Raw genomic sequence first — 20,299 nt, 5'->3', positions numbered from 1 at the left:
GAGCTCAAAAAAGCTTTTACAGTCCAACTTTCCTATGACATTAGGAATATAAAATGTCTCAATTTGAATGTCCTCTCTCTAAAGCTTTTTTTTTTTTTTTTGAATTCTGAGTTTTGTGGTTGAAATACCACAAATCATATATATATATATATATATATTTTTTTTTTTTTTTTTTTTTTACAATGTGCAGTACTTGTTAACATACTAAAATCACTGATTTCTGTATTTTTACATTTATAATGTGCAATTAATTCATGTAATGGCAAAGCTGAATTTGCAGCAGTATGTGCACACAGTATTAAAAAACAATATAAAAAATATATTTAAAAAATAAGTACTTTAGAATTAATTACAATTATAATAAATAACAATTAAACTGATAAATAAAGAAAACCAGGCCTGAATCACTCCTTTGCAATCAACTGAGTGCAGACCACTTGCATAAAGCAACCAAAAATGAGATGTTGAAGAAGAAGGTTCTTTGTGTATCAATGGCTGATGGCTGCCTCTATTATCTGTCTCATTTCCTTTCCTTTGCTCCTGTGCTCCTCTTCCGAATCTCATTTGCATTGTTTTCTCAGGTTTAATCCTAGAGGCTCCAGGACACATGCTGCTTCTCCTAAATGGCAACAATCAATTTTGATTACCGGCCACGGTTACTTTGAGAAGAGCCCATCAAAGTTTTATTAAGGAGACGGGCGATAATTACAGTCTTGCACGGACCAAAAACCTGGAGTCTGAGCCTTGCTAATGATTGGAAGCTGAGAGATAAAATTACGGTTCAGAAGACCTTAATCCAAACTCTGGGAGGAACGGGAACAATTACTTTAACCGTTTCTTGATGAGGACAGTCCCTCAGGCAGGCGACTGACGGCTCTCCCGTTCACTCCCCTTGACTGGAACGCTCTTTAACCACAGTGCCGTTTATGGGGAAGGAGATGAAAATGACTCGGTCTGGCACCTCAGAGAAGCTTATCATTATTTCAGAGAAAAGCGATGAAATAAGAAGCACAGACCTTTCCGGGGACCGGTCGTGGAGACAGGCGCCATGTCCATTGACACCACCTGATATGTGCTGGATTGGACTCAGACTGAACTTGAAAGCACTTTGGAACTACTTAAAAATGCTTCCTGTTGCAACTTTTGTGCAAAGAAAATATCATCATCAAAGTGCTTTTCTGCATATGGCATGGGACTGGCGGGTGCAATATTTCATAGAGGGGTGGGAGAGATGAAACTCTTTAGAAAGACTCTGCTATAATTACACAGTGCAGCTGTAGGGAAATATCAGAGAGGTCTTGTATAAGACGCATCACATGGGAGCAAGGGGAATCGCTGAAAAAAAACATGCCCTCACCAGCCAGCCAGGTCTCTCTTTGGGTTGCCCTCAGAAGCGCAGTGGATTACTCTGAAGCATTAACACTTCAGCTCCACTGGGGACTGTTTGTGTGCGCTGTGTGAATATGTGTACTCACGTCTGACATCTCTGAAGTAGATGGTCTGTCTGTTGGGGTTGAGGAGCTGAATGACGGAGTCGTCATTGTTTTTGACTCGACAGCTTATGATGGCAGTCTCTCCCTCCACTACAGAGATGTTGTCCGCTATGAGATTCTGGCTTTGGACTGTGGAGGGACAGAGAGAAATAGACATCAAATTGGAGAATGAAAGAGAGGCAGGTTTAGCCATCTATCTATCCATCCATCCATACACCCATCCATCCATCCATCCATCCATCTAAATATCTGTCCATCCATCAACTTCTAAATCAACTATGTAAAACATAACAAAACAAAAAACAATAATAATAAAATAAATAAAAAATCACTCAAATTGTAATCGCAATAATTAATAAAGAAAAACAACTGCATGAAATTAGAAAAAAATATAAATAGAAACATTTTCATTAGTGTTCTCAGATATTTGTACCCTGAAGCTAAGTTATATAAAGTATCTGCATCATTTAACTCATCCGATATGCTAGTAGATAAAAGTACTGGACACTATATTGGGGCCAATGGACAAAATGATGAAAAACTGAAAAAAAAAAACCACCTGAACCACAGTCCATTTCCTTAAATCAGAGTGCACAATGAAGAACAGGTGGCAAAACACAGTTAGAGTGGGTGTGAATAACCAGCAGAGTGTGAAAGTGTTTTTTTTGTGTGCATGTGTTTCATCAGATTGCCTGTTTTCATGTTACACATGCTTGGTCCAAATCCCCTCTCTGGATGAGATCACCATGTGATAAAAGCTGCCACTGCCATAGAAACGGAAGCTACAGACCTTGACCGCTTGACCCAAAGCAGAAATGTATACCATTAAATGAGATAGTTCAACCAAAAATGAAAATTCTGTCATCATTTACAGTGTTCACCTTCATGTTGGTGTCTAAACTTCTATGACTTACTTTCTTCTATGGAACACCTGAATTTAAAATGAGGTGTTCCACAGAAGAAAGAAACTCTTAGAAGTTCTTGGGTGAATTGTCCCTTTTAGAGTCAGATAATTTCAAGCTGAACTATATTTTTGCTCCCTTAGGAAAAAAACAACAACAAAAAAACAACACCCCACAGCTGCCTACCCTGCAGAGCTAAGAGGAAAACATGAATAGGCTAAAGCTGGAGATAAATAAATATATTAATGTGAAATGTGACATGACTTTAAGAGACCATCAAATGCTAATTTGCATGCCTCAGTTGTCAGGCACCTCTAAACAGCCCTGTCACTTAAAACAGAAGGGAAGAAAGCAATCTGATCATGTGATGGCGACAGATAAGGGGAGACAGTTGAACAAAACTGAACTTAATCAGCCTGCCAGTAGCACAAAGTCAAAACAGACTAAAACAAATGAACCCTGTGCAGGAGCGACTTCCTTAAGACTCGTCAAAGGGATGGAGGTGTGGATTGAGAGGACCGGATTGGAAATGTAAATAGAGAGGCTGTTTATCCCAGAAAGGGGTTACCGATGAAGGTTAAGCGTGCTTCAGCGGTTGTCACGGAGACTGCGCTCAATACTGGTCACTCGGTGGACGTTCAGCTGGTGGGTGGTAATCATGCTAAGTGACAGAAGATGCATCAAAAGGGTAAACACATACATGAGCATGCACTGTGGCCATGTTTGGCAAGCTCAATAGGAAAAAAACAACCTTTAAGTGTGTTAAAGCTTAATAGGGAGGGTGAGTAGTGAGGAACAGAATAGTAAATTAAATCATTAAAATATTCACTTGATAACCTTAAAATGTACTTCTATATCTCCTCCTCTATCAAGCATATTTCTAGTTTGTTTTTGTTTTTTTCCCCCCCTCCCTTAGTTTATATCTAAGCCTCACATAGCCTGACTGATAATCCCATAACTCCAATCTTGGCTGAGCTCTGCAACATTTTGATCTTCAGTATGGCTCTAAAAGTCATTAAAATGTAGAGTGTACGTGATAACTCAACTTACATGTAATTAGCTAGTTCTGTGTTTACGTTGCGCAACCATGGGGTGATGAGCTGGATGCCATTTTGTTGTGTGGGATGCAAATGCTGATTCTAATCATCGGCAGACCTCCTGAGACAGCACATCTCTTTTACTTCTATAAAGTTTTGCGGAAACTTCTGCAACAAATTTTAGTGAGGTATCATTTAACTATTCATGCACTGGAAAGAAGATGTTTAACCAGCAGCAGAAAACCATGAAGACTTTTTAGAAAAAAAATACTACAGGAACAGACATGAACCACTAGGGTGTCCCAATGAGTCCAACTCAATGAGGAAAAGTGGTGAACATTTTAATTTAATTCTGGCATGCTCTCTGTTGCTTTTAAATCTCCTAATTGTGTTAGTGTATGAGAGCTGTTCCAAGATAAGAGAAACATTCATGTCCTCAAAACCTTTTTTGGTGACTTTATGTCTTCAGTAGAACACAGATTTTTAGCTCAAACCGTTGCAGTCTATCAGTGTTATAATGTAAGTGAAAGGGAACCATGGCTAAAACATACAATAAAACAAAAAAACATACACAAACAAAACCAAATTAAACCCTGTGGCTCATGACGATACATTGATGTGTAAAGACGCAAAAGAAACTGAACAGTATTTATATAGTTTTTTTTTTTTTTTACCTCTGATTCACACAGTGTCCGAACTGTTAGAACTCTCCTAAGCGCATTCTCTGCAGCAGGCAGGCACCGGAGGCGGCATCTCTTTTTCTTCTTACTTTATGGTGGATCGCAGACTTATAAGTGCATTACCACCAACTATCTCCTAAGTGGACCATTGACATTCCTAATTGAGATTGTAGATAGATTGTCAATGGTCCACTTAGGAGATAGGTTCCCGTAATGCACTTATAAGTCTGCGATCCGCCATAAAGCAAGAAGAAGAAGAAGACGCCTCACACGCCTGCTGCTGAGAAAACACCTAGTGAGGACGTGCTCAGGAGAATTCTAACAGTTCGGACATTGAATGAATATTGTAGAAAAAAAAAAAATGAAAATAAATGTTTAACATTTTGGATTCTTTTTTTCTTTTTCTTTTTTGGAGCACATTGTTACATAATATACAAACTATTTAGAATAGTCTTGGCAAATACAAAACCATACGTTAATATTCATGTTGCTAGGTACCTCTTATTATGAAAAAATGCCCTTGCTATATTAGCAGTTAAGTAAATCTTGTGCTGGGATCATGCCATATTAATAAAGGGATTAAACTTGTTTAGGCCCCAGATTATTATTGATTATTGGCGTGCAGCTTGGTTTAATTAAGATAATTGTTTGTGTCACTGGAGCTGGAACAAGTGAGCGAATGATGAATTCCTATTTAAATGAAGATTTCATTAGCCTAATGCTCAAGCAAACACCATCAAAAAAGGGTCCCTGAAAAAAAAATTAGCTTTCCATGCATGCATCAACAACAAACAAAGCATTGCAAAAATGGCAAAGAAATTTGTGTGCTGTGCATTTGCATAACTTGTTCAAACAGATCTGTGACATTATCTCTGTATTTAATTACTGACATTCAAAGTAAGTAGCACAGAACATTGATCATTTTGGTCTAGATTAAAGCTGTCATAGGACGATACTCCACTCTCAGTGAGGCAGACAAGCCATTTATATCACTACAGGCCTGGTACCACCCCAGCACCCCTCATACATCAACCCAGAGGAACACCCAGAGTGTGTGTGTGCGCGTGTGACAGGGAACAGGCCAATGCAGGAGTGCACTGCCGTGCTGTAAAGGTCAAAGCACTCTACTGTCCACCTCAATAGCTCATCCTGCCTGCTGCACTTTTTTGAACAGCATGTGCAAGTGAGAAAAACCATGGCTTTGAATTAGATCTGAATGGCTATGATTGTATGAGATTGAGATCCACGTACTCCTGTGAGCCGGAATCAGTGAGAGGATATGTGATACCCATCACTATTCTCAGCTGCAAAGGTCAGCTTCCGTGCTTGAATATTACAGTCTGGCTAATAGAGGAAAACTCCATGGTTCTGGTACTATGTGTTCAGAGAGTGTTGAACTTTCAAAGCAAGATTTTCATTTGTGTGAACTTCCTTTTGGATGATTGCACATATGGAAGAAAAATCACAAATGATTTCACTATAATATCTGCTGAGTTTGAATGGAGATCAAATGGAGACCTCTGTTTAATGAGATTCAACTCAAGTCACCAGCAATCTCACATGTTCCCTAGGACAAATTTAGAAGAGATTTCAATAATGTCTCAAATTGTGCTCAGATCTGACAAGATACCTGCAATCTAAGTCTCCTAAGGTTTTTTTTTTCTTTCTTTCTTTTTTCAGCAGCCATTTCTGTAGTTTCCAGTGTCACATGATCAATTTGAATTCATTCGAATTTACAGTTTTGGGAATCAAGAAACATTTATATGCATTGAGAATGGTTGTGCTGTCTAATATTTTGTGTGAAAACCTTGATACATCTTTTTTAATTATTATTCTTTTATTAATAATAATACATTTATTTTAAATTGAAATATTTGTAATGAATTGACTGTCCTTTGATCAATGCAATGCATCTTTCATAAAAGTATATATATATATTTTATTGACAATGAACTTTTTACCAGTAGTGCACACTTCAAGTTTTGTATGCATGCTTAGTAAGTTAAAATACTAGTTCACCAAAAAATAAAAATTCTGCTCATCACACAGAACTATTACATGACTTCAGAAGACCACTTTTATGGTACTTTTTAAATATATGTAAAGGAGCACTTAAAAATGAGAAAGAACATAATTTTTATTTTTGGTTGAATTATCCTTCTAATTCTGACATTTAATTTGAATTAGATTTTTATGTCTCAATTAAGACCGGATGCATTCTAATATGAGAACACGCTCTGCATATTGCTGTGTCATTAATGCTGGTTTATTGTAAGTCCAAAGGCTGTGTCTGATATCATTTGTTCAAAATCATTTTTAAACATGTATGTGTTCTGATAACCAGCAGCTCTTATGGTAAACTCAACACTGGCGTTACATCACTGTGCCCTTCCATCTGTGAAAGCAGACCTCCAAACACAAGTGCCAACATCCCATTTCAAACTCAGTCACCCATGTTAAAAAGTCCAGCATATGCTCTTTTGGATGATGCAGTCAGGCCTCTTAACTAGCTAAACCAGCCCCAAACCAAGACTAAAAAGACTGAAATGCTACAAGTAAAGCTAGACTTTTCAGCACTAGATGCAAAGAATTCAGTGTCAAATCTTATGAAACATGGACAAATTTTCTTAAGAGAATCAAGCTTAAGTGTAATAAATTAAGCCTTCAGGATTGTGTCTTTGCAGATTTCTGCTAAATCCTTCACAGACATCACTTGGTTTAATTCAATTAACCCTCTGGAGTCGATTAACGTGTATACGCTTTATGAGTCATTTTCTCCTGATAACCCTGAAAAGAACTTAAATTACACCTCCAGTTTTGATTGTACAGATAAGAGCAATACATCAATCGAATCTGTAAAGGGTCTACTTTTTTTGTATACAGACATAATAAAAACAAAACATTGTGCATTTATAAAATAAAGATAACAAACAAAGTGTGCTGTCTGCAGCCTTTGTCTGCGGTGATCTTCATTTAGAAACGCGTCATTAAAATGAACTGTAACTCCGTGAATAATCAACGAAGAGACATGAGAGAGATATCTATAGAAAGCTTGACATGTCTACTTTTAAACTAAACAAGTGCTGCCGAAAACAAATATTCTGTGATCAAATAATCTATATGAAAACAACACAATGTCCGTTTTTCACGTCTCCCTTCTTTATCTTCTAATGCGACCATGGCCCCGCGCTGAACGCTTTATTCAGATTCTAATGTTTCACTGAAGCGCGCAGCTTGAATACACCCATACAACAGAAGACAACGCAACGAGACTGTTCTTCAAGTTTTTTATTTTACCGTTTGCTTCACGATGAGAGGAATAAGACATAATTTACCCCAAAAAGATGTGATGTGGTTGAGGATTTGAGTAATGTATTTCCTCAGAAAAAAAAAAAATGAAGCACTTTATTCAGCAGATATCATAAACATGAGTAATTCTCTTTTTATTTATTTATAGACCTGTACTAGTTTTTACATAACGTGTAAATATTTTACTAGTTAGACTTTTTCCAAAGACTTTTTCCAAACTATAATTCCTGACTAAATGTATAATCAAGTGAAACATTATGAAGTTTCAATATACAATACTATACCATTCAAAAGCTTGATGTAAATAATATAAATGTAACAAATAAAAGTAACTGTAACAAATGTAACAAACAATGCTGTTCTTTCAATTTACCCCTCCCTCCCACCTTAGTTCGGCTCTGCACTGCTGATATTCAACGGGGTCATCCCAACGATAGTCGGCCCCAGGCAGGGTCTGGTTATGGAACAGGAAGTGAAAACCCTATTAGAGAAGGAGGCCATCGAGGTGGACCGTCCTCAAGACAGGGAATCCGGGTTCTACAGCCGGTATTTCATAGTCCCAAAGAAGGATGGGGGGTTGCGTCCGATTACAGACTTGAAGGTCTTAAATCATTTAGTTATAAGATTGAAGTTCAGAATGCTCACAATCAAGCATGTTGTAGCTCAGATCAGGTCCGAGGACTGGTTTGTCACAATAGATCTCAAAGATGCATACTTCCACGTATCCATCCTTCCACAACACAGGAAGTTTCTGAGGTTCGCTTTCGGGGGCGAAGCTTACCAATATCGAGTACTTCTCTTCGGCCTTGCACTCTCACCCCGCACATTCACAAAATGTGCATCCGCATTCTCAACTACATCGACAATTGGTTGATTTTAGATTAGTCAGAACAGGTTGCGGCTCGGCATTGAGATGTCGTTCTCGCACATATGGGGGAGCTGGGTTTGAGACTGAACGCCAAGAAGAGTATACTTTCTCCGGTTCAGAGAACCACCTATCTAGGCGTAGTATGGGATTCGACCGCGATGCAGGCACGATCGTCCCCTGCTCGTATCGAGTCGAACCTCATCTCAGTCGAGAGAGTCACAGAAGGCCAGCCACTTACTGTCAAACAATTTCAGAGATTGTTGGGTCTGATGGCAGCTGCATCCAACGTGATACCTCTTGGCCTGCTGTACATGAGACCCTTACAGTGGTGGGTCAAGACCAAGGGATTTTCCCAGAGGGACAATCTACTTCGCACTATCAAGGTCACGCGGCGCTGCCTCCGTGCCTTAGACATGTGGAAGGAAGGTAGCCATCTAACATGGCATATCAATTGTCTAGAAATGCTAGCAGTTTATCGTGCACTGAAGCACTTCCTCCCAGACCAAAGGGGTCACCATGTGTTGGTGCGCACCGACAACACATCGGTGGTCTCTTACATCAACCACCAGGGAGGTCTGCGTTCGCGCCCTTTGTACAAGCTGGCGCACCAGATCCTGGTGAGGTCCCAGAGCAAACTCCTCTCATTAAGAGCAGTATATATTCCTGGGACACTAAATATGGGAACAGACATACTGAATGGGAAATGGAGAATGAAATGGGAATGGACACTTCACCCAGAGGTGGTGAAGCAGATATGGAGAGTATTTGGCAGGGCTCAAGTAGACCTATTTGCGACTCAAGAGACATCACAATGTCCCCTTAGGTTATCTCTAGTTCATCCAGCTCCTCTGGGACTGGACGCTATGGTACAGACCTGGCCGAGGCTTCGTCTGTACACCTTTCCCCCTATTGCTCTGCTTCCGGGAGTTCTGGCGAGAGTACGCCGGGACGGGGTCTGCCTGTTATTAGTAGCCTAGTTCTGGCCAGGCCGAGTGTGGATCTCAGATCTAGTCTTGCTCCTCGACGGCTCTCCGTGGGAGATACCGATCAACTGTTAGCAGCTGGTCTTTCAACTGGGGTTGTTGAGGCCCTCCTCCAATCCAGAGCTCCCTCAATGAGGAAAGTGTACGCCCTGAGGTGTAACTCTTCACCTCATGGTGCAGAGACCGCAAGTTAGACCCAGCAAACTGCCCAGTTGCTACAGTTCTGGAGTTTCTACAGGCTAGGCTCTCTGCAGGGTTGACCCACCCCACACTGAAGGTTTACGTGGCGGCCATTGCAGCCTACCACGCCCTTCTCGATGGCCAGTCTCTGGGAAGATACCCCCTAGTTACACTTTCCTCTGCAGTGCGCTGAGGCTGAGACCTCCAGTACGGTCCCGTATTCCCCCGTGGGACTTGGTTGTGGTGTTAGAGGCAATGTGCAAACCCCCGTTCCCAAGGTTCCCTCTGTTATACCACAACCTGTAGTGCTGCAGGCCTTCTGTCCTCCTCCCTTTCGGGAGCCCGACCAAGCAAAGCTAAATTGTATGCGTCCAGTTCCAGCGCTAGACGCATACGTCCACAGAGCATTGGTACTCGTTCCCCAAAGCGCATTTGACACCACTCGAGTTCCTGAAGAGGTACATCTCTAGGTTACGTATGTAACCCTAGTTCCTTGAGGGAACGAGACGCTGCGTCTCTGAGCCATACCCCTGGCACCCCTGCCGGCACTTGCTGGTAGTCGAAGCTGATGCCAGCTGCGTGGCACGTGCTTTTATAGCTTCCTGGTCGCTTACGTCACCCCGCCTGTGATGTCACGCTCTTCCATCGGACTGATTACACACAATATTCAGAGTCGCTCATGCTGGGCGCGTTCCCCTAAGCTCATTTGACGCAGCGTCTCGTTCCCTCAAGGAACTAGGGTTACATACGTAACCTAGAGACATTTTTTTTTAAATACTGCTCACATATTATTATAGCCCAGTTTGTGCTGATTACAGTGAGATTAGACTTTAGGCCATTTAGATGTTTATAAGAAATGTAAAAAAGCACAAATATCAGGGCATGACAAAACTTCTCCAGGTCCCAAAAATACCCTTAGACTCCAGGGGGTTAAGGGATATTTTGCTTTATTGAAGGATTAACTAATAATAAAAAAGAAAAAAAAAACTATTTTTTTATTTATTTTACATTTAAAATGATATATCCCAGAGTATTACTATGTAAAAACAACAAATAATTCCATTTTAGTGCAGCTGTACAATCAGCCTAAAGCATCAAAGGAGAACACATTTAATGCAAGTATTATAGTTGTTATATGTTCCATTGATGAACCCATGAGAGTTCCCCAGCTTTGTTGTGTTTAATTACGAACAATATCTGCTTGTTTGACAAGCAGGGTTTGAGACGGCACGTGCAAAGCAAACTTCTGCTGCTTTCTCTTTAGAACAAACCGGGAGCAATTTCCCTCAAAGGCTCAGCAAGCCCCTCAGCCACAAAGACCCCCTCCCACTCTCTTAGTATGCTGCGCAGCCGTGAAGCATTCACACAAACGTATGGATTAGTAAATTGTGATGATACTAGTGCTAATGAAGGGTAAAATGCTGGTTGGATGGGAGCAGCAGTGGAATGTGGCATGTGGGAAGGGATGGACGGCAGCCTGATGATTAATGCGTCAGAGAGCCGACAGGGGCCAGGCGCAGCACCAGAGGCCTTGCCACCCCTGCTCGCTCATTTGGAAATCTCTCTCAGCAGAGGAAGAGGAAGAAAGGACTTCTGCCGCAGTGACTGAGTCTCAACGGCAATGGTTAAACAAATACCAATTTTCCACCAAAATGCTGCTAGTGAAAATGATTATATAACTGACTGCTGGAACATAAGCTGTCCACAAAAAAAAAAAAAAAAAAAAAAAAAAAACTTTAGTGTCTTCATATGAAAAGCCAACTTGATGCACTATTTAAAAATATTTAATGAAACTATATTATATTTCTATGTTTCTTAAATATCATATATGCGACCCTGGACCACTTAAAACAGTCTTAAGTGTTAATTTTTCAAAATTATGATCGGACAATATTTGGTCGAAATCTGGAATCTGAGGGTGCAAAAAAATCGAAATACTGAGAAAATCACCTTTAAAGTTGTCCAACTGAATTCTTAGCTATGCATATTACTAATCAAAAATTAAGTTTTGATGTATTTACGGTAGAAAATTTACAAAATATCTTCATGGAACACGATCTTTACTTAATATCCTAATGATTTTTGGCATAAGAGAAAAATCAGTTTTGATCCATACAATGCTTTTTTGGCTATTGTTAAAAATAAACCCCAGCGACTTATGTCTGGTTTTGTGGTCCAGTGTCACTTATATAAAAACTAAATCTTAAATATTAAGACAAATAATATTTACACAACAACAATACAAATATCATAATTATTAATATTTATAATTGCATATATAAATAGTTTAATATTTTAAATATTATAAGAGAGTAAATACAATCCATGGATAGCAATTCATAAATGATATTTGTAGTTCAGGGTCAATAAAAATGTATTATCATTTTTATTTATATAAACTATTTCTTATTCAGCAAGGATGTGTTAAAATGATCAAAAAGACCAAAGTTACATATAAATGTTACAAAAGATTTTGGTTTCAGATATATGTTGTTCTTTTTAACTTTCTAATCAGCAAATAATTCAAAGATTTAATCACAGGAATAAATTGCATTTTAAATATATTAGAATATAAGTTATTTTTTACTTTTATATTACTTCACAATATTACAGTTTTTACTGGATTTGTGATAAAATTAAATGCAACTTTAAAGACCACAAGAGAGTTTCAAAAACATTCAAAAAAATGCTAATGTAATTTTTTTATATGGACAGTGGAAATAAAGTGGCAGACGCTGCTGTCCAAAATGGTTGTGCTTAAAAAAAGCAAACATCTTAATTTCAGATGTTTACCATTTAATAGGCTTATAATATGAGTGATCTACTTCTATGTCAACCCTGCTAGACTTGCTTTGAAAACTTTACTTGAAATGGACATAATTCTATCATATTGGTTGAAAAGGGCCATAAGAAGACCAGATAAACAAAAGACCAGAGAGAAAGAGATGAAAGAAGGGATAAAAACCAAAAGAAAGCAGGTAAGAGAATCACAGACCTGCCCTGCCCTCTCTCTCTCTCTCTTTTCCCATCCCAGCATTCCTCGTCTCAGCATGATGGTGCACCATGAGGACCTTCAGCACCTGTCCCTCACTCTGAAATCAGTGAGCTGTGCCGGAGTCACATGGCCTCTCCTCACCATTCATCTAAATACGACATCCTTGAGCTGAGATTGCGCGGGCAGTTTGGTGTGTATTTTGCATTGTCTCCAAGCGGGCGTCCTGATCTAGTCAAAGTCTGTGCACACAAGGATAAGAATCCCCATGCAGGCGGCAGGAGATTAACTACCCTCTGCCTCCATTTTCCATTATCGATCGCCACAGATTAAAAATAAATAAATAAATAAAATCCTCACATGCATTCACTAAGATGACATCACAGCCAAAGATGCAGAACAAGGAGTCCGTGTGGCAGAACCACGTCCTTGAGGTCAGAGGAGGCAGCACAGACACAGAGCGGAAGACAGAGATGAAGAGCTTTGCTTTCCCATAGCAGCTAACATTAAAGTCAAATGAAATCACAAATGGGAGAATTCACTTTGAGTTCATGCTTGTTATCTTTGAGGATGCCTATATACACTATCGGTCATAACTTTGGGATCAGAAGGATTTCTAATGTTTTTTTACAGGAGTTTCTTATGCTCATCAAAGTGGCATTTGTTTGATCAACAATACAGGAAAAAAATAATATTGTGAAACATTATTATGATGTATGATTATGATGTTTTTCCTGTGATGCAAAGCTTAATTTTCAGCATTATTACTCCAGTGTTCAGTGTCACCTGACCCTTCAGAAATCATTTATTCAGCAACGATCTGTTAAATTGTTAAGAAGTGATTGCAAAGATTACTATTGTCACAAAATATTTAATTTTTGAATAAATGCTGTTCTTTTTAACTTTTTATTCATCAAAGAATCCTGAAAATGATTTTATATTGTAATAACATTTTGCAAAATTACAGTTTTTTTCTGTATTTTTGATCAAATAAATGCAGCCTTGATGAGCATAAAAGAATTAAACGATCTATCTATCTATCTATCTATCTATCTATCTATCTATCTATCTATCTATCTATCTATCTATCTATCTATCTATCTATCTATCCACATGCACTGACATTGTGCATTTTTACACTTAATGTGCTTCGTGGGTTGTTAAAGTAAGGTAGAGGCAAAACCTTGGAAACATCACTGTTATGTTATATTTTTGTTGCTTTGTGCTAATGTGTTTATCTATCACAGATCTTCTGGATCACTTCACAGCAATTTCACAAGAGCCAGCTAACACAATAATAGGAGCATCATCAGCACAGTCCTCTATTCAGTATTAATGGCGACTGTGTCTCTTTGGCAAAAGAGCGTTCTGTTTACAAGCAGAGTTGGAGGAGAAAGAGGGCGAGTGAGATAGAGAGAGAGAAAGAGAGAGAGAGAGAGAGAGAATGCAGAATAAACCATGCAGAAGGCCATGAAGGACTGGGGTCTTTAACAAGGACTGGGATTCATCCAGTCACCCTTGGGAGTTTCTTCTTCAGCTCACTTCTAATTTATTCCCATACAAATACCTTGGCTTCGATTAATAACTGAAACGCAAGGCAAAAAAATGCAGTGCATTTGCCAAGTGCAGTGTGTGTGTGTGTCTGAAAGAGGAAGCATTTCTCCTGTGCCTCAGCGTGTTTGGGCTGATAGACTGATAGAGAAGGTGCTTTAATCGTAAAGGGCTGCTGGAGTGTGGGCTACATTTGCTGGCCGTAATACTGTCTGTCTGAATCATCTCCCCACTTCAGGTCCAGAGCTGGGCGGGTGTCTAGTTTTCTGTTCTAATGTGGCCTGCCGCCTGACACTCAAAAAGAACCATCATTCCTCCCTCTGTGCTGAAGAGAGTACATTAGGACAGGGGCGATATAGTGGTGGAAAAATAAGGGCGTCTGTGAACATCTTTAATGACTTCAGATTAAGAAAGAACCAACATAGAAACTCTTGATAACACAATAGCCAATAATTATTTTTATAGTATGCCCAATGACAAATAATGAGGCTGAAATTATAAATCAACAGTGCTTATAAAACACTGCTAACTAGCTGATACCAATATAGTCACTAGAATATCACACATTCCTATTTACAACGTAATTAAACCATATTCAATATGCAATTAAACCTCTATGTGTCTGTCAAAACAGAATGTTCTTGGAGTTTTGTTAAGGTAATTAAAAAGTCATGAAACATTCATCAATTAATTATAGTGTGCATTATATCTATTTCAAACTTCCAATCGACACAAATGAAAAGGCTAGAAGTACAAGCAGATACTTATCAAAGAAAAGGAATTCATACTTGTTGCAATGGATGGAACATACTTTACAAACATCATATTATTTTATCACTATGAGCTTTTATGGTGCATTTGTGTGCAACCTCTCTAAAATAAACCTACCACTAGTAATATAATGTCCTTTACACAGTATAAAAGTAAAAATATAAAATATTCTCGTATCTTGAACCCATGCTTGACTTCAATGGGTCAAAAAAAAAAAAATGGTAAGAAATGAAATGAGGAAGACCTGAGAGGCGCTGGCGAGACATTGATAGAGTGGAGAGTTTGAGTATGGTTTACCAAATGACTTATTTTACCGTCCTCCTTCAAAACACATTCCCCACGTTTGAAGAAGAAATGATTGCATATCTGGAGTAAATGTTCTCTGTGAAAATGGAGAAATTCATTGGATGAGACACCAGAGAGAACGAGGCATAATTTCTGTCCTGAAAGGTGAGAGACGAATGATGTTAGAAGGGAAGAAAAATATGGAGTGCTGGAGAGATACTGTACAGCACCTGCACCGGTGGAGGTAGAGAGAGAAGTAGTCAGAGGAGGAAAGCCTGAAGAAAGGCGAGATGGTTTGGTTATGACCAGCACTGCTAGCTGTAAAGGACAAGCTATTTGGGAAATGGGAATGAAAAAAAAAAAAAAAAAAAACACAACACACGAACACAAGAGGTAAAAGGGAAGCCATACCTGGGAAACTGAGCAGCTCCTGTGTGAAAGGGGAGAAAAAAAGAAAATAATTAGTAGGAATTCTATTTACCAAGAAACGACCCACAGTTTTATGCAGAGGAAAGAAAAACAACACATTTAAAAATGACAAAAAAAGAAAGGAAAAAAAAGTTTTTATAATGTAATATAATAGGGCTGGGTAAAAAATATTGAGAACTCAATATTAAAGCATCAGTATGTAACTTTTCTGTATTCAAAATTTGCTAAATGTATATAATGATAGAGTACATCATGAATTCATCTTCAAAATCACGTTCTTGTCCTATCCTGAATCACTACGGTACACTTATAATAAGTGCTTATGTTTGGACTATTGTAGCCTGGTCGGGTCATCACTGCTGTGGTGAAACGCCATAGACATAAACTTAGAGAAGTGGCTCCGGTTAAAATGTTCTTCCGCGGGATGCGTGCAGTTCTGTTTATTAACCACTAGAGCGCCAAAAGTTACATAGTACTGCTTTGATCAGATTTCCTTTTTACGGAACAATATTGATTCTTAAAGCTGCGGTAGGGAACTTTTGACGCTCTAGCGGTTAATAAACAGAACTGCTTGCGTCTTGCGGAAGAACATCGTAGCCGGAACTACTTCTCTCTGTTTATGTCTATGAAGAATCACAAAGGTACTGGGTTACTCCGCCGCAGTACCCCCGAAGCAATCTAAAATAGTCTGAATATAAACACTTATTATAGGTGCACCCTAGTGATTCAGGACAGGCTAAAAACACGGTTTGGAAAATGGATTCATGGTGTACTCTCTTATTATGTTCATTTTTCTACATTTTGAACACAAACAAAGTTATGGACCGCAGCTCTGATTGGTTGTTTTTTACCGGGAGCGGATGGCTTTCTGCAAATGACAATAGGACCACTGGGAGGAGCCAGAGGAGCTTTCACAGATTATATGTCTCATATTCTACTGTCAGGACATAATGACAGGTTTAACAAATATGTAAAAAATATATTTTTACAAAAGTTCCCTACTGCAGCTTTAAATCCCAACAGTCGAGCCTGTTTTCAGTTAATGGACAGAACACTGAAGGGCACTTCCCATCCAATATATCGCAATAAGCATTGTGCTTTAGTACAAAGTCTTAGATTTCAAATGACCTCTATTGTATTGCAGTATTCAAACAATAAATGTTTTGGGGCTGTTTAATCTGGAGTGACAGATCACTGTAGTAGTGCACATGAGCTAATCATCTCCAAATTAATACCAGTTTCAGCACATAATAAACTTCACTAAAAATCCAAAGGTAAGTTAAAGGTGCACTGTGTAAATTTTAGCGTCAACCAGAGCTCAGTCCCCCACTCACCCCTCCCTTTAGAGAAGCTACAGTGGCCGACATGTAAAGATGTCGCCTGTAAAGGCAACAGAGAGCAATGAGATTTCTTAACAAAGGTAAATCAAGGAATTATATGTACTTAATTATTCAAGAAATTTATGTTATTGCAAATGTTAATATACTTTGCAAGAATAAAAAAGTGACGAAACGTGCTCTATAGTTTGTCCATTTAAGGTTACTGTAGAAATATGGTGGCGACTTCCATGTAAGGAGACCCGTGGTGTATGTAGCTAGAATTAGCTCATCTAAGGTAATAAAAACATAACGGTTCATTAAGAAAGGTCTTTATACACCTCTGAAAACATAGTTATTTATATTATATTGCATTTCTGTAAATAGATTGTTGTAAATATTACACATTGCACCTTTAAAAGAAAGAGTACAACTTTACAATCCATATCCTGTCTCTTGTAATCGCTCAATCAGTGTTTCAGCCGCACAAAGACATCAATATAACATCTTGTAAACAATGTCACGTAACGTAACATTTACCTCAGCAAAAAGAATTCGGTGACGATAAACATGTTAGTTTATTATTTAAAAAATGTAATTAAGTGTAATTTTAACAAATCAGTACATTTTAACCTTCAACTTTATAGTGATGTACAGTAGTAGGCTACCAACAGAAATATGGCATGCATGCATATTCAAAAGAATCAATATTGAATCGAATCGAATTAGTAATTGAATCGAATCGCAAGCTTGTGAATGAGAATCAAATCAAATTTTTTTTTAAAATAATGAAACTAAATTAATAAATAAATAATAAATAAATAAAATCAATCATGTTTAGGAGTTTTGGAACATGGCTGATACAAACAAACTTTAAACTGACTGTCCACTTCATCTTGAGCAGCCATTAAAAACAGCAAAATCCTCATGAATATAACAATAAGAAACAATCGAGGGAGAAATTCATCATCATGGCCCTGCGAAACATTACTTTAACTCGTTCATTGCTTGACATGGCATGCTGTGGAACTCAATTAATTGCAAAATGTCAACAGCACCTGGTCTTGAGCTCATCTACTGTATCTGCAGCTAAGGCCCCAAATCAGAGGCTTAGCTAATGCACCGCCTCTGGTACCCGCAAAACAGTTTTATAAAGCACTTAGAGCCGACATGGCTTTATGAAACTGCTATGAGTCAGAGTCTGATTAGAAAAACAATTTTCTTATTAGCATTTTCACCAAATTTTCATCTTAGCTAATGTGCTAATTAGCATTCCTCTTCTGGGACTCAACGCAAAGCCATTGAAGATGGATATTTGTGCCTCAGCTTTGCTCAGGGCGTCTGCATGTCAATTGAATTTAAACAACATTAGAGAAGTACACAGAAATCTGTGCAAATATCCATGGGTGACCATGGCATAAATCATCCCTCAGTACCAAACAAAACTCTTCAAACCCAGCCGCTTACAACAAGACCCTTGAGGCTAGATCTAAATATACCTCACAGAGCTTTGCATAGACCTATAAAACAAGCTTGTGCCCACCAGGATTCCTTAATCAAGACAACGTTGGCTATGGTTGGAAACTACCCTGTTCTAAATTGCAGGTCTTTTTTCGTAGAGTAGATTTGTAGAGAATACTGTGTGCCTTCTTTAGGATTTGTCACATGATTTAGTTGAGAGCCACAGGGGACCGGAGCCACCCTTGAATTTGGACCACTGGAACATAGGCCTCACAAATAGGGTTATCCATGTTAAGTAAATGTCAGCCATCAGAATAACTCAACATTGGCGTTTTAGCCATAGGATTGGCTTGGCCCCTGACCGGGTGAGCTAAGGGACCACCCAGTCTGTGTCACACTCTCTCCCCTTCACTTCAGGTGAGGTTAAAATCTCTGACCAGTGCAATGCATTAAACATGAGTTAACCCACTTGAGAGACGCTTCCTACTCCAAAATGATAGGGACATTAACTTTGGGGTCAGCATGCATGAGCTGCATTAATGAACCCTTGTGTCTCACTTTACCTGCACACCAACCCGAGAGCACTTCACATAGCCAAAAGCCTGAAAGCAAGGCATGTTTAAAAAATATGCAGTTATAACTGGAAATCTATTGCTACAGAAAAAGATATTCATTTAGACATCTCAAAAAACATTATATTATATTATATAAAAATGTAATTAAGTATAATATATCTTTGGTAATTTCTACACTTTTATCCAAAGCAACTTACAAACAATGAATTCAACAATTTATTTAAATTCTAAATTAGAAAATAAATAATAAATATTATTTATTTATTGTGGTGGTGCATTATATTCATAATAATGATCAATTTTCTTTTAAGGCAGTCCTAAGCACTCAAATAAATAAACAGTTTATCTAAAACAACCACTAATAATAATAATATAATAATAGATATAATATTGATACATTTCATTATATTATATATATTTAATAATAATTTATCTAATTAAAACCATCATTAGGCCAAACTGGTGGATTTGAGACATGACCTTACACTGCAACTCACTTCTGGCCAGCTGCCTCACACACAGGTTTCCAAAAAATCATCGTCCTCATCAAAACCTTGTGAAGTATTAAATTAAACATGATAAGTGGTCGCTTTAAAGAACAATTGTCGGTAATCTGCGAATGTGAACAAAGAGAAAATCTTTTTCCAGCTAAAAATGTCACTAGACAAAAAACCATCAGATTCATGGACTTCAAAGTTAGTGACAAAGTGCAAGTGTTTCCAAGGATCAAGTCTTTGTCCTATCAGGCTGCTTTAGTCAGAGAGGATTGAAGCATGTGTGTACCTGAGCCATAATAGGGAGGGATTTATTGTCTGTCTGCTGGGCGGTGATTAGACACCACTGCTGCCACTCTGATAAGCCTCGCTGATGGGAATAGACACTCCAGTGTCCTAAAACCACCTTGCAGGAGCCAGAGGGAGAGGTCACATCTGGCGGATCCAATCCAGCCATCCGCCTCTGACTTTGAAGTGACTTTTGAGGTTTCCTCAAACTTTGGGGACACTTATAACTTCTTCAGAAGAGTGAGGCTCACTAGGCAAATAAAGGAATTATATCCCCAATATTTTCTAATTCGAGATCCAGCACAGGTCTGTTTTCACAGATTAATTTCCTTCTGCTTTGGGGAATCCAGCACTGATTTCTGACATTACACAGAACATTCACGAGAAGATTCAATGTGGGGAGCCAGAAATGTGTGCCAGCTAACCTGACATGAACAGTTTGATATTTTCCAAAATTCTTTAAAAACGACCCCGCTGATTTTTCATGCTGGTCAGCACTGCCACGGTGTGAGTAAAGGATGAGCAAAACTACATTTCAAAATTGACACATAAACCACAGCACACTAATTAAAAAATGTACAAGTAAATAAAAATAGAAATTCTATATAAAAAATATGACCCCAAACAACAACTGCAACTATTATTAACGTTTCCAAATATATGATTTAGCATAAGTAAGTATTTT

The 20,299-nt window shown here is 38.5% G+C and overlaps 1 protein-coding gene across 2 annotated transcripts in view; it reads right to left on the bottom strand.

Moving 5' to 3' along the window:
* Positions 1-20,299, bottom strand: part of LOC113064307 (cell adhesion molecule 1-like) — a 235,054-nt gene that overhangs the window by 40,664 nt on the left and 174,091 nt on the right. Inside the window, exons 2-3 of one of the 2 annotated variants that reach the window (XM_026235016.1) lie at positions 15,467-15,481; positions 1,476-1,625 (exon numbers count right to left, since the gene is read on the bottom strand). In XM_026235016.1, the coding sequence (XP_026090801.1) occupies positions 1,476-1,625; positions 15,467-15,481 (165 nt within the window). The remainder of the gene's footprint in view (positions 1-1,475; positions 1,626-15,466; positions 15,482-20,299) is intronic. The other variant, XM_026235018.1, reaches the window with a different exon arrangement.

Source organism: Carassius auratus, chromosome 46, assembly GCF_003368295.1.
Source record: "Carassius auratus strain Wakin chromosome 46, ASM336829v1, whole genome shotgun sequence".
Classification (NCBI taxonomy): Eukaryota; Metazoa; Chordata; class Actinopteri; order Cypriniformes; family Cyprinidae; genus Carassius; species Carassius auratus.
The sequence above is the reverse complement of the archived record's forward strand: the minus strand, read 5'-3'. Positions and strand labels throughout refer to the sequence as shown.